Consider the following 12,996-nt stretch of genomic DNA (forward strand, 5'->3'; position numbering starts at 1 on the left):
TCTATTATTGTTGACTTGTTTTATAATACTTTAGTTACCATTGAATAGAATAGTATGTGTATGTATTTCAAAATAAGAGAAAACTGGGATTTTAAAAAAATGTTTTTTTCTCTTATTCAACAGTCACCTCTCCACAAAAAACACAGTTCATCGGAACCCGAGAGACTGAATAGAGCTTTCGATCTTTTTGAAACTTGAAAATCCTTACGAGTCTTGTTTTTTTTTTTTCTTTGTTTATATGGTTGAACTAATCAGCTCACATTTATACAACTGTTTATATGGTTGAACTAATCAGCTCACATTTAGGCCTATACAACTGTTTATATATTTTAAACTATTTTAAATGCAGTGTTGGACATACATTTTAATTTGAGTAAGGATTCAGAATATATCAGACCGTTTGTTGGTGGCACAAATTTAAAAAACAACAACATTGAGCTTTGTCTTCGGGCCACCAGTTGATTCTCCGCTACGTTTCTGTTGGCATCCTTTGGAAGGGTGTTCCAAGGAGTAAATGTCATTCAATACTAGTCCACTGCTTAGAGTTAAACTAGTCTAAAAGTCCCTTGTGAATAGAAAAGGTAAAAGATATGTTCAGTCACCTTTCGGAAATGTTTAACTTATTGATTGTAAAGTTTGTGAGTTCTGGTATAAGAGAGGCTGATGTACGTGATTATGACATCTTTGTATAGACGTTTGTTTTAAAATGATAAAAAGGATCTACCTACCAGTCCTTGAAAGTTCATACCTCCAAAGTATCAGACATTCAGGTAAAAAGGAAATCTAACGAAGTGAAGGAATAGTAGAGTGTGAAAAAAAAAACACTACAAGAAGGCCTTAAACTTCATTGACCATCACACCAAGCAACAGAGTGCCCGCTACAACTCCATAATGCACTTTAAACAAAAACGCCTTCACTTTCCTCCCGTTGCCCATAATCTCTTGAGAACCTCTTTACATTTTACACTACATGTGCCATTAAAACATTAACATGTTTGAGAGCATATTTAAGGAGCTTCGTGAAATAGGCTGATAGTGGAGATTATAGGAACTCGTACGAACTACTCGTGCGTTCCGCCTTGGTCTCACTGGTAAAGAGGAACCCATATGTGGTTCAAGGAGTCTGACTCACAATAACGGATGTGAATAAATGATGATCTAGATTATGCGGAACCTCCGGACAGTGGGATCGGTGAAAAGTCACTCTCTTTTCTGGCCTCTGGGTAAAATCTTTCCCGTTGGTCAATGGACACTCAATGGGGTAGTGGAGATGCCTCCATATTCCTACAATATACCACCACTAACCGTGAGAGGGCCGCCACAGTATTGGGTGAAATGTATGAAGAACGATGTGGCCGATTGGAACTGTTAGCGTGCATTACTTAATCTCTCGAACTTTCTGTGGAAGCCCACTGGAGGACATGTTTCTTTTCATTGTTAGCATATTTGTCTCCCCTAACGGACGTTAGCACGAGGGTGCTACGTAAAGACCCGAAAAAGATAACTCTTGATTGAAAAGGGTTGGTTTTTTTTAGAGACACAGTTTTATATTGTATTTTAGATGAAAACATTTTTAATGGGTACTGAAAAAAAAAAAACGTTTTAAAAGATGAAAGTAAAATAAATTGGACCAGTTACGGGAGGGGGTATCTGGGAGAAGGTTGTTTTTTTTTACACTTGCTCGAGTCAGAATTGATGGAAGCCGACGTGTAGACTTTGAGGTATTCAAGTATTTATAAAAATAGAAGGTTTTATAGTCTCCTTAGTCGAGTACATTTTCTTTATAAAAAGAAAAAAATAAACTACGACTAATTGATTGATTGATTGATTGTTACATTTTTAAATTGATTTATGCGTGTCATCGACAATGAATAATTGCATTAGGTTTCAACTTGATTCGAGAATGGGAAGTAGGAGACATAACGTGTAGATATTCCCCCCAGACGGGCTGAGTTCTCATGTCAGCTTTGTAAAAACATATAATGAACTAGAGGTTCTCACGTTAGCCTGGACTGGTAGCAAAGTTGTAGTTGAAGTGGACTTCATTGAAATCTCAGAAATGGTGATAGTATTGAAAACTGTGCTAAATTTTTATCCTTTGTGTTTGTGGCGGATGTAGAGACATGGTTCAATGTGCTGTCAAAATATAGAAATCTCTTTGTGTACCGGTATGTTAAACTGTGTCACAGTTTGTGCATAGGAATTCAAACTGTGTTCCCCGAGTGTTTGTTCAACCACCGAGTTCAATGGTGGTTAATGATTGTATCATCTATAATGATTTTGGGCAATAAAAAGTTTTTGAAAATCATTGTGCAGTAGCGATTTCATTGTCTTGTTATATTTACATAGAATTTATTTTCCACTTCCTTGTAAAAAAAAAAAAAAGAATATAAACCATACTTAATATACAGATGCTTCGCTGAAACAAAACATTGAACTGCGTTTTAAATCCAATAGGTTAATCCCAATAATATGCAAGGCTATTCTTCAAACTTGAACATTGAGAAGGAGTACCGTATTTTTCATGGCAACGCAGTCCTTGCTATCATCTACTTGTTTGGCCGAATCCAGACAGAACTGCCCAGGTGCCTTCAAACACCGGTGCCGAAGTATAAAAATGTGTGCTTCCAACATCTCATTTACAGCAGTTTTCAATACAAATAAATAAAGAATCTGACAGCAATGCGAAAATTCATGGTCCAAAATTTAGATATTTGAAATGATTTGCATCTACTTATTAGAAACATTCTTTCGACCCCAAATTAACACTTTGCAAAAACTTCTGATAGCAATAAAAGCAAGATATATGTGTTAATGTAGTAGTATTTTATTGTTAACTGCCGAGTTCTCAATCAATTCAAAACTAGGACTTCGTAGACAGGAAATAATTAAAATCAAACTTTACTGACTTGTAGTATTTATTTCTAGCAAAAATCTCACGATATCTGTGACTAGTTTGCAAAGTCCTTGTACAAAATGATAAGAGATGCATCGGTGCAATAAAAACAACAAAACTAAGAAAGTAGCCACACACTACATTCCTGGATAGCAAGAGAGAGAACTCTAATTGATGAAACATAATGTGGCAGTTTTATATTAGAAACTGAATATAAACACTGTTTTTTCGAGACTATGAAATTAAAATATATCGTTGAGTTAGACACAAAATTGCCATGGAAAGTCAAAATATTTTGAATCAAAATAAGAGCTTCTAAAATGTTTCATTGGAATTAAAATTATGTTCTTTTTTTTTTTTAAAGCAAGGTTGACAAAATTAAATATCTAGTCTAGTATTGATAATAAAAGTCATTAAATCATCATGTATTTTGAAAGGATTCGTTCAAATTGACCATATTACTGTTTTGGATCCTATTAACAGAGTGGATTTTATATAAAGAGATGTGTGATCCATACATTACTCTCAAATTATCTTTCAGTCATAATTATTTGGAATAAAGTAAATCTATTCAATCCCAATTTAAAATAAACCTCAGTAGCTTTAGTTCATGATGAGAGCAAATGTTTCACTACTTTCAAAATCTTTTAAAGACTATTGTGAGTCAGGTGTTTAGACCTAATTGTGAACTTTCACTTGAAGCATAAGTAAAAATGATAAAAAATGTAGATGACATTATTATGCTGATATTATGATTTTGATATTAACACAATAATACTGATATTATAATTCTTGTTAAATATCTACAGCTGTTTGCCTACTCATTTGTTGTTTTTTATTTATGTTTAAATTAAAATTTAATGAAACAATGGCAGATTTTTTAAAAATTGTTTGAAATATTGATGGAATATTTCATGATTATTATTATTTAGAAAAGTGTTTACCAATATTGAAAAAAAAAAATCAATAAAATGACTAAAAAAAAACTAGATCTAGTTCATTGTTCAAAACAACACTTTGAGAAGACACTAGTCAAACTCTCAGTTAAGACATCCAGTATTTATTTACCAAAGACCACAACCACCAAAAATTACTTTTTTTCTTTGTCATTTTCAGTATACCAGGTATTTAATGATTTTATAGTGCTGAATCAGTTCTACACAAGATTCTTGACCTTAGATAAAGAATATTGCAATAATCAAACAATAGAAATGAAGTCAATGCACTAGTAATGTCTCTATGTTCCTTTTAAGCCTCAAACACTAAAAGTGATTGTCATACAATAAATACAAAGTAAAATTATTTACAGCATATCAAACATTTGTATATCTTTCCATTGTTCTTTTGGCAAAACTTCATTTGGATTTCCACAGTACTATGAAGTACTACACTAACTTTTTCTTTATAAAGAAACTTCGAAGATGGAGAGACTGACCAACACCAAGCAGGATCAACACAAGGCTCTGAATGACAGCCCACATAAACACTCTTTGATTAACACTTTCACTTGTATAGCGAAATCTTTCCTCTCTCTCCTGGAATAGGGAACAAATTGATCTATAACATTGTAGTAACCAGATACAAAAAATCCTGTCATCATTTCAAATTGTATCTTTTAAGGTTATTTAAGTAGCATTTATTAACAGTTAGAAAGAAGGTTGATAAATTTCACTGATGCTACACAAATCCCATTTTAAGCTGCATTTGTTGAATGAAATAGCCTTAACAAAACAACTACTCTATCAGTTCAACACTTTTATTTTCCTTTAGCTGTAAAGAGACATACTAATCGTGTAATAGAATATTAATTTATGCTAAATAAAGTGATTTTAAATAATTACCTGAAACTTTTAAAAAATAATGTACCAGTATACATATAATTTTTTTTTTTTTGCAATGATTTGATTGCCAGTTCTGTACACTGTAAAAACTTAAAGCTTATCAACTTTATGATGTCCTTGATACAAAAATCTACTCACCCAATGACACTATTTTAGAAAGAGAAAGTCTTAAATTTATTCAGAATGCATTTACTTTAACTCGCCTTACTAAGACTTCCACCCTTTAATGCATTGCAACATGAGTGACTCCTTTGTTACTTAGTTCTATGCAAGTACAACAAAAAACATTTGATCCAAACAAACAAAAAAAAGCAGACTATTGATAACAGGATTGTTTTATTCTAAACAAAGGGAAAAAAATGAGATTTTAGAGAAAAGACATCATTAAATTAGACAACAAGACAAGACTGATATTTTGTTAGCTTATCCTTGATCAAACATCCCACCACACTTTGACTTCAGTACAACTTCTTGATGAAACCTTAACTTAATGTAAATTTGATAAAAAAAACAACAACACAGAATCCTCTCTCTGTACATTTGAGTGTAAATAAAACTCATCTCTCACTTTACAGGAAGTCCTCTTCTAAATTGTTCAACTAATGTGTGCTCCCTGAAACTAGCTGTAGTCTTTTAGTTATTAAGACATGTTTATATGTAGATGTCATACAAAATATCATTAATACCGGTAACTTAAAAGGCACACAATTTATGTAACTCATAATAAATATGTTCCCCTATTGACCATTGCTTCCTTTAGTTACCCCCGCCTCCCAATTTATAAAAGACAACTTTCAATAGGATGCTAAAAGTGAGAAGTTATGAGAACAAGTAGCACCAATCAGTTAGTCTCCTACAATAGCAGTAGTTCTAAACCTATTTCAATACACCTAAGTCCAGGGAATGTACTACATGTCATCTGTGTACAGATCCTAGTATATTTAAAACCAAACAATCATAAGGCTAACACACACAAGAAAATTCTCACTAAACAAACTGTTACTATGGCAGTTATTAGTGGTATAGAAAGGTTGAAAAAAAAAAAAAATTGAAAATAACAAAATGCATAAAATATTTTACATCAAATTCTTGAAAAGAATTCCAACATTCGCCAACATTTAGACCATCTCTTACACCCCCCAGCCAAAGCAAGTACAACATTCACTTGAGCTCAACACTTTTTCAAAGAAGAGCACTACATAAGCATAAAACATTTATACTAATGCTTACAATATTAAAATGTAGACTTAACCACAGCAATACCAACAATGAAATGTGTAGACATTTTAAGATCTGTTTTGAAATGGCAATGACATATTATATTAAGTCTACTGTACATAAAATAAAATGTATTCATTGCATTTAATATTTTATTATTAATTAGGAGTTATTAGAAGTTTGTGAATTATAATTTAGGAATGTAAAAATTTTTTCCTAAATCTCATATGTCTGAAGTGTTGTTTTAAATGGATGAAATTTTATAGTGGACACAAATAAATAAAACATGACATGACCTGACAGCAATCACTCAATAATATAATCTACAAATATTAAACCAGCTTCTTAGCCTCAAAGAAACTCTTTAGATGCTGCATCTGCCAGAAACCAGTGATCAGGAGGATTAAAGTCTGAGCTATGGACCACCACAAGACTCGCTGGTTTGTACTCTCACTGGTTTGACGGAACCTCTCCTCACGGTACTGAAGAAAGGATAGCAAGGATGTAAGTACATGGGGGGTGGTGGGGAGAAAAGGGTTTCAATTTGTTTCAATAAAATGTTTCATTCATGGATAAAATTGTGAGAGGATTCATAAAATAGGAAGAAGCTGAATGCATGCCACAAAGAGAAAGAAACATTGAAAAGAAATACACATTAGATTGTATATTACTGAACATATTAAAAATGTAATTGAGATTTCATTTTCATTATTTTTTTTTTATGATATTTTGTTTCTAGAAGAGATGTGGTGCTTTTGTTTAAACTGAATATTAACATTAAATGAAAACACTACTATACTACACAAATATTTTAACTTTTCTTTTAAAATAACATGTGACAGAACTAAAAAAAAGTGTTTATTTCTCTTTAGAACAAAATCAGGTTCAAAATGTTAGGATTAAATAAATTTAGAGCAATAGTATGAGTTTGAAATACTGGTATCTTTCTTTCATTGCTTGAATATGTCAATAGCACAAATAATTATATAGTCACAAAAAAATCCACATTTGTTTAACATTAACTTCAATAATATAATCTATATTGTTTTATTTGGTATTAATTCTGTTACAACTTTTAGTAAGTTTATTATATTTATTGCTCTGGATTGGCCAAATTTCAAAGGTAACTGGTAAAGGTAAATATGTACAAAACATCAACTTACTCTTTGATAATTCTGTTCTTTTGTGATCTGCTCTACCTGGTCCAACAGTTGCCTGACTCTCAGTTGGAGCTCTGTTAGTTTATCTTTAGCCTGGACTTGCTGGTAGTCGACAGCATGCTCTCCAACGTTTATGTCAAGGTGAACCCTCTGGAACAAAGAGATGTACAAAGTCATAGAGCTGATTTGAAGACAATGAAAGTTACCACTATTATTGTACTGGTATTTTATAAGTTGATAATTAATACAGATAAGTTATTAAAAAAACAAACAAGCAAGTTTGTATATCCCTTACTGATGATCAACTTACCAGCTGCCCAGCATTAAACCATGCAGATGAATTGGAGTTGAGACAAATAATGTGCTCTCCAGCTGAATGAGATGTGAAAGTGAATCTGCCTTCTGCTGCATATGTCTGCACAAATAAAAAAAAAAGCAACTAAACACCAAAGTTTTACAGTGTTATTGAATAGTTTGAAAATGTAAAGACTTCTTTAATTTTAACTTTAATTAAAATTGATTATAAAACAAAATAATAAGATTCCATGAACCAAAACTATAAGAGTTTAAAATCAATTTTTTCTTGATGAAATTCTGAATCTTGTTAGAAAAACAATGTAAAAACCTCTTTTTTTTTTCATTCTAATTAATATGCAGCAACTTTTGTTTTCTAATTAATTGACTGCAACTTTTTTTCCTTTCACAAGAATGAATTTTTTTTATTACAAAACTTTGAAATAAATATATTTTTAAAAAGTAACATGTATTGTTTCCAGAAACTATATTGTTTAATGATTTAAGGAACGATTTAAAAAAAAAAAAAAAAAAAGAAAGAAACTGCTATTAATCTTTTAATGTGCACACTAAAGTGCATGAAATTTACGAACACAGCCACCATAAGCAAATACAGGAGCATGCAGCATTTTAGCACATAAAAATATATTTATACACATAATTTAAAAAGGCAGAAGATATTAACTTTGTATTTTTGTGACTTGATTAGTGATTTAGTGAACTCACCCTAGATAAAACCACTTTACTTTCAGGGTCACTAACTTCAACATGCATACCAATATCAGGGGAGACAGGCATGTAATCTTTAGCATTGTGGTCATATGCTTGCACTTTATAATGACCTGCAAAGAGTGGAGTGAAGGCACAGAATGTCTAACAAGTCACCACTACTTTATACTTGTTAATAATATTTGACTAAGAGTTGTTTAAAGTTACAAAACAGTTAGTAAAGGCCATTAAGAACAGAACAGCTTGTCACCACACAATTATAAGCCAGAGGAGAAAACAGATATGGAAAATACATTTGGTAGAAACACTGTATGATTAATAAAGTATTGGACACTAAATATTATAAGACATACACATTAAAATATCAGGTTATGTGTTTCAGAATTTTCTAACAAAACATTTTTAACACTGAAACTGCATATCAGTGTGTGTGTGTGTGTGGGGGGGGGGTTTCTTCAGTGTTTAATCCACAGTTATACAAACTAATTACTTGTTTATACTTAAATGAGAGATAAAGATTGTGCTCTGATTATGTTTGCAACACTCATGCTAAGTATATTGAATGAATCAAAAATTAGAAGGAAAAAAATAAAACAATTGTTATGCAAACTGAGTCAGAGTCATTTAACTAATTTCCTATCTTAGCTTTTTTAATGTCATATATATATACTAACTTAAAGCAAAAGTTGTGGAGCTTTTACTAATGCTTGTAACCAATGCATTAAGAGAATGGTGAAAGTTGTCAATAAATATGCCTTTAAAGGACAAAATAAAATACAATACAATTAGTATTCACTACAGAGTAACTAACTGCCTTCCAGAAAATTGCAGCTATATACAATAAGATTGGCAAATACAAATATAATGTAAATGGGATGCATGCATACAGTATGCTCTAAAAAAAGAATGTGTTGACATATCAAAGGGAAGCAATCTGTAGCTTACCCTTGATAAAACTATACGATCATCTGGATCTCTGCACTCAACGTGCATACCAAGACCGTACATTGTTGGGACAAAGGCATTTATATTTTTGTCAAACATTTCGACTTTATAGTTGCCTGAAACAGGAATGAATTACAAGACATATTCAAAATGGTTTTGGTTTGAATTTGCAGTAACATTCACAACCCTGTTGAAACCTCACAATTGTCATAGCTGACATCCACTCCATATTCATAATTTAATGCCATTAATGGCTATTCAACCATCATCTACAAGATTAGGTTGCCTGAATTATTTAGTGCTGTGAACAAATAATTAAAAACTTTACTGCATTTTATACAAGGATTTTGCCCATTTTTAGATGCCCCGAAAGGGAAAAAGACGCTATTAGTTTTGTGTGGCCTGTCTGTCCTGTTTAGATCTCAGAAACTAGAAGAGAAAATGAAAATCGAACATCATGATATTTTAGATCATTCAAAGTTCTGATGCAACGGCTATTTTTTTCTTTTCTGAAAGCGAAAAATCTAATTTTTAAAATCAATTATGCAAGCATTTTTTCATAAAAATACACCATTTTTACAACTATTCACTTTTAATAGTAACAAACACTGGAAGCTTTTTAGTAAGGGAGAAGGCCATTTACCATTTTTTAAACACATTTATGCAAATGGTTTTAGATTTTAGATCAAAAAATATTATTTTTTACAATTGTGTTGCTAAGTTATGTAAGTTGTCATACTAAATACTACATTTACAAAAAAAAAAATTTAAACAGAAAAAAATCTATTTACTATGCAAATAAGTTGGGCATAATTTAAAACAACAATTAATAAGTAGTTTTTCAGATTATCGCGTGAACTGAAATGTACAAATCACATAATGGAACTCAAAACTAAAGGAATTTTTTTTTTTTACTGAGATGTTTTTTTCTTGAGGCTTTGAATAAGAGATTCCTGATCTAGATCTAAAATGGGTTGTAATAAAGATCTAGAATATTCTAGAATCTAGATTGACTAGATCATCATCTATCTATAGTACTATAGTAGTCTCATCTCTAGAAAGTATCTAGTCTAGATCTTATTTCTAATTCTAGATGTAGATTCTAGATCTATATTATTCTATATTCTATATATTATAATATATATAGACGTCTAGAGTCTAGTATAGATTATAATTATAAATTCATTTTTGGCTATCATCTAGTCTGGACTATAATACTATTCTATATTCTATATAGTAATATAGTGGATATATAGATCTATAGAGATTATAGAGATCTAGAATATTCTAGATCTATTATAAATTTGTTAAGATTCTAGAATCTAGACTCAATCTAGAGAATTACTCATTCAGCTCATTCAATTGAGTTGTGATCTGTGATCTGATTGAGACTGATTGAGTCTGAGAGTTGTAGAATATAGTCATTCTAAGACTAAGACTGTTGAAACTCTCTATTATAATCTATATTAAGTCTATATATTATAATTAGATCTAGATCTAGACTCTAGTTATAAATTATCTTTATTATACTACTTGTAACTTGACTTATCTCTAGACTCTAGTTTTAGTTTAAGTTTAGTAATAGATCTAGATCTAGATCTATCATCTACCTCTGTCGGCTCTGTCTCTATATATATATTTATTATTATTATATAGTCATAGTATAGATCTATCATTTGACTTAGAGATCCAGTACAAAGAGAAAATAGAAACTGCTTACCAACAACCATAGTTTCATCTGGTATTTCTTCGATGAAACATTTTCTTTCGGTTTCTCCTATATGAAAATACAACGCATTTGTATAGAGAAAAAGGCAGAAAACGACCAAGGCTGTTGTCAACGCCATGTTGGCACTTCAATAGGAAGTTTAGTTTCGCATGCGCAATCATCTTAGCCACGTATTTCTTGTTTATTATTTCAAAATATATTCCGTTCTCTCCCTTGCATTATCGGTAATGAAGACCTCATAACGGCACGGGATTCTATTAATTTAGATTTAATACAATGACATCTTAGGCCTCAATATTATAATCGTTCATGCCAAATATAACGGTTCATTAACTGAAAAAAAACAACTAACTTGTGAACAGTGACGGTGTTTTCACAGATGACTGTGACCTTAATGCCTCAAATGAAGAAGACCTTCAAAAGAGCCTGTCCCTCTTCGCCAGGAGTGCAACAACCTAAATCAGACATTCGTATAGATGGCCAGAAACTAGCAATGTTTGTCTATCTGAGAAGCACCATATCAGCATACGCCAACCCACTAGCGGATCCAGAACTTTTGTTCAAAAAACTATGATTTCCCCTAAAAGTAGGACCTCCCCCCTCCCCCCCCCCCCACACACACTCAAAGCCAAGGGTTTAGTTTGGAAGGGCAGTAGAAGTATTCGCCCCATCCCCCAATCGGCCAACAGGGAAACGACATGATATAAAGATCTGTTAAAACATCAATAACAAGTTTTAATCATATAGATATTTAATATATTCTGCTAGCAAGCTGTGATTTCTACAAATAATTTGGACTCAAAAGTTTATAGGGGGGCGGGAATGATGCCATCGCCCCCTCAAGATCCCACCAAATCGGCCAACATACTAGAGGGGGGGGGGACGAAATAATTTAAAAATAGGTTGAAATATAAATAATTAGTATATATTTTGTTAAAAGTAATAAATTCGTACACAAATGTGGATTCTATATTAAAATTCGTCCGCCCCAAGGTGGGTGGGTGAGAGGGGGGGGGTCGGAGGAGTGGGGGGGGGCGATCGCCCCACCGCTCCCCCCCCCCCCCCCCCCCTGGATCCGCCAGTGCGCCAGCTTAGATGATGATGAGGTAGACAACTGCGTTGCACATGCCAGTGCTGCCTTTGGCAGGCTTCAAGGACAAGTGTGGCAACGGAGAGGACTATGCATATCAAAAAAAAAAAAAAAAAAAGGAAGTCTACAGTGCTGTAGTCCTGTCGTCACTCTTATATGCATTTGAGTCCTGGACCTTATATTCTTGCCACATCAAAAAGCTAAACTGCTTCTACCTACGCTGTCTAAGGAGTATTCTGATTCATAAGGTGCGTTGGTACGACTACAAACCAGACACATAGATCTTAAAGCTGTCCAACAAGAACAGTATCAATGCGACAGTAAAAAGGTCCCAACTTCGATGGGCGGGACATGTAGTCCGCATGCCAGACAATCACCTTCCGAAGTGACTTCTGTACGGGAGTTGTGCGCAGGAAAGCGCTCACAGGGAGGTCAATACAAGCGCTACAAAGACACTCTCAAGAGCTCCTTCAAGGAGTGTGATATTGACATTCACGGCTGGAAAGCACTAGCCCTCGATCGCTCCTCATGGCGTGAAGCTGTAAGTCTTGGAGTCTCAAGATATGAAGCAAGAAGAGTGGCCAGCGTGATAGAGCGTCGAACCAACAAAAAGCTGAGAGAAGACGCAGGCCTATCTGCAACTGAACTGAACGCCACGTATGCGGCCGGTTTTTTAAAGCGAGGATTGGACTTTACAGTAATCTTCCAGTTCATTGAGTATGAGAAATGTGCTCATCTTCGATCACGAAGGTGAAGAAGCTACATTTCCACAGTTAAACAAACTGTGGGGCGCATCCCATAAAAAGAAGGGTGTGAAAGCGGTCATTCATGTTTAAAGGGAAATACTGCATTCCTCATTAATCTTCGGACTTGAAGACAAGTCTTATTATAAAAAAAATAATAATAAAGTGCCGGTAGTCAGTGATGAATTGCCAAACTTTTAACTACTCATAAATTAATAATAAAGGTTAAAAATACAAGAAAAATAATAATTTTTCCCCACATTGAAAAAGGTGCCGGTACGCCGTACCGATGCGTACCGTCACACACACAAAAAAAGCACTGATTATTATTATAAATCCAAATTTGAAATT

General features: G+C 33.0%; 2 protein-coding genes across 8 annotated transcripts in view; one reads left to right on the forward strand and one right to left on the reverse strand.

The window, feature by feature from the left end:
- The window catches only part of LOC106079918 (kinase suppressor of Ras 2-like), a 61,529-nt gene extending 56,014 nt beyond the window's left edge, over nucleotides 1-5,515 (forward strand). For all 5 annotated transcript variants that reach the window (XM_056011864.1, XM_056011878.1, XM_056011887.1 and 2 more), the window contains one exon: nucleotides 124-5,515. In XM_056011864.1, coding sequence (XP_055867839.1) covers nucleotides 124-198 — 75 coding nt within the window. In that variant the 3' untranslated portion in view covers nucleotides 199-5,515. The remainder of the gene's footprint in view (nucleotides 1-123) is intronic.
- LOC106079898 (transmembrane emp24 domain-containing protein eca-like) lies at nucleotides 3,941-10,954 on the reverse strand. 3 transcript variants are annotated; one of them, XM_013241151.2, is made up of 5 exons: nucleotides 10,804-10,954; nucleotides 8,136-8,251; nucleotides 7,426-7,530; nucleotides 7,119-7,265; nucleotides 3,941-4,431 (listed from the first exon to the last, which is right to left on the reverse strand). In XM_013241151.2, exons 1-5 carry the CDS (start codon nucleotides 10,928-10,930, stop codon nucleotides 4,282-4,284), a joined length of 645 nt encoding a protein of 214 aa, XP_013096605.1. In that variant the 5' UTR covers nucleotides 10,931-10,954; the 3' UTR covers nucleotides 3,941-4,281. The 3 variants fall into 3 exon arrangements, with proteins under 3 accessions (XP_013096605.1, XP_013096604.1, XP_013096606.1); XM_013241150.2 differs by lacking the exon at nucleotides 3,941-4,431 and adding an exon at nucleotides 5,055-6,437; XM_013241152.2 differs by lacking the exons at nucleotides 3,941-4,431; nucleotides 8,136-8,251 and adding exons at nucleotides 5,055-6,437; nucleotides 9,084-9,199.
- Nucleotides 10,955-12,996: the final 2,042 nt, after the last annotated feature.

The sequence above is a fragment of the Biomphalaria glabrata genome, chromosome 1 (genome assembly GCF_947242115.1).
Source record: "Biomphalaria glabrata chromosome 1, xgBioGlab47.1, whole genome shotgun sequence".
Taxonomy (NCBI): Eukaryota; Metazoa; Mollusca; class Gastropoda; family Planorbidae; genus Biomphalaria; species Biomphalaria glabrata.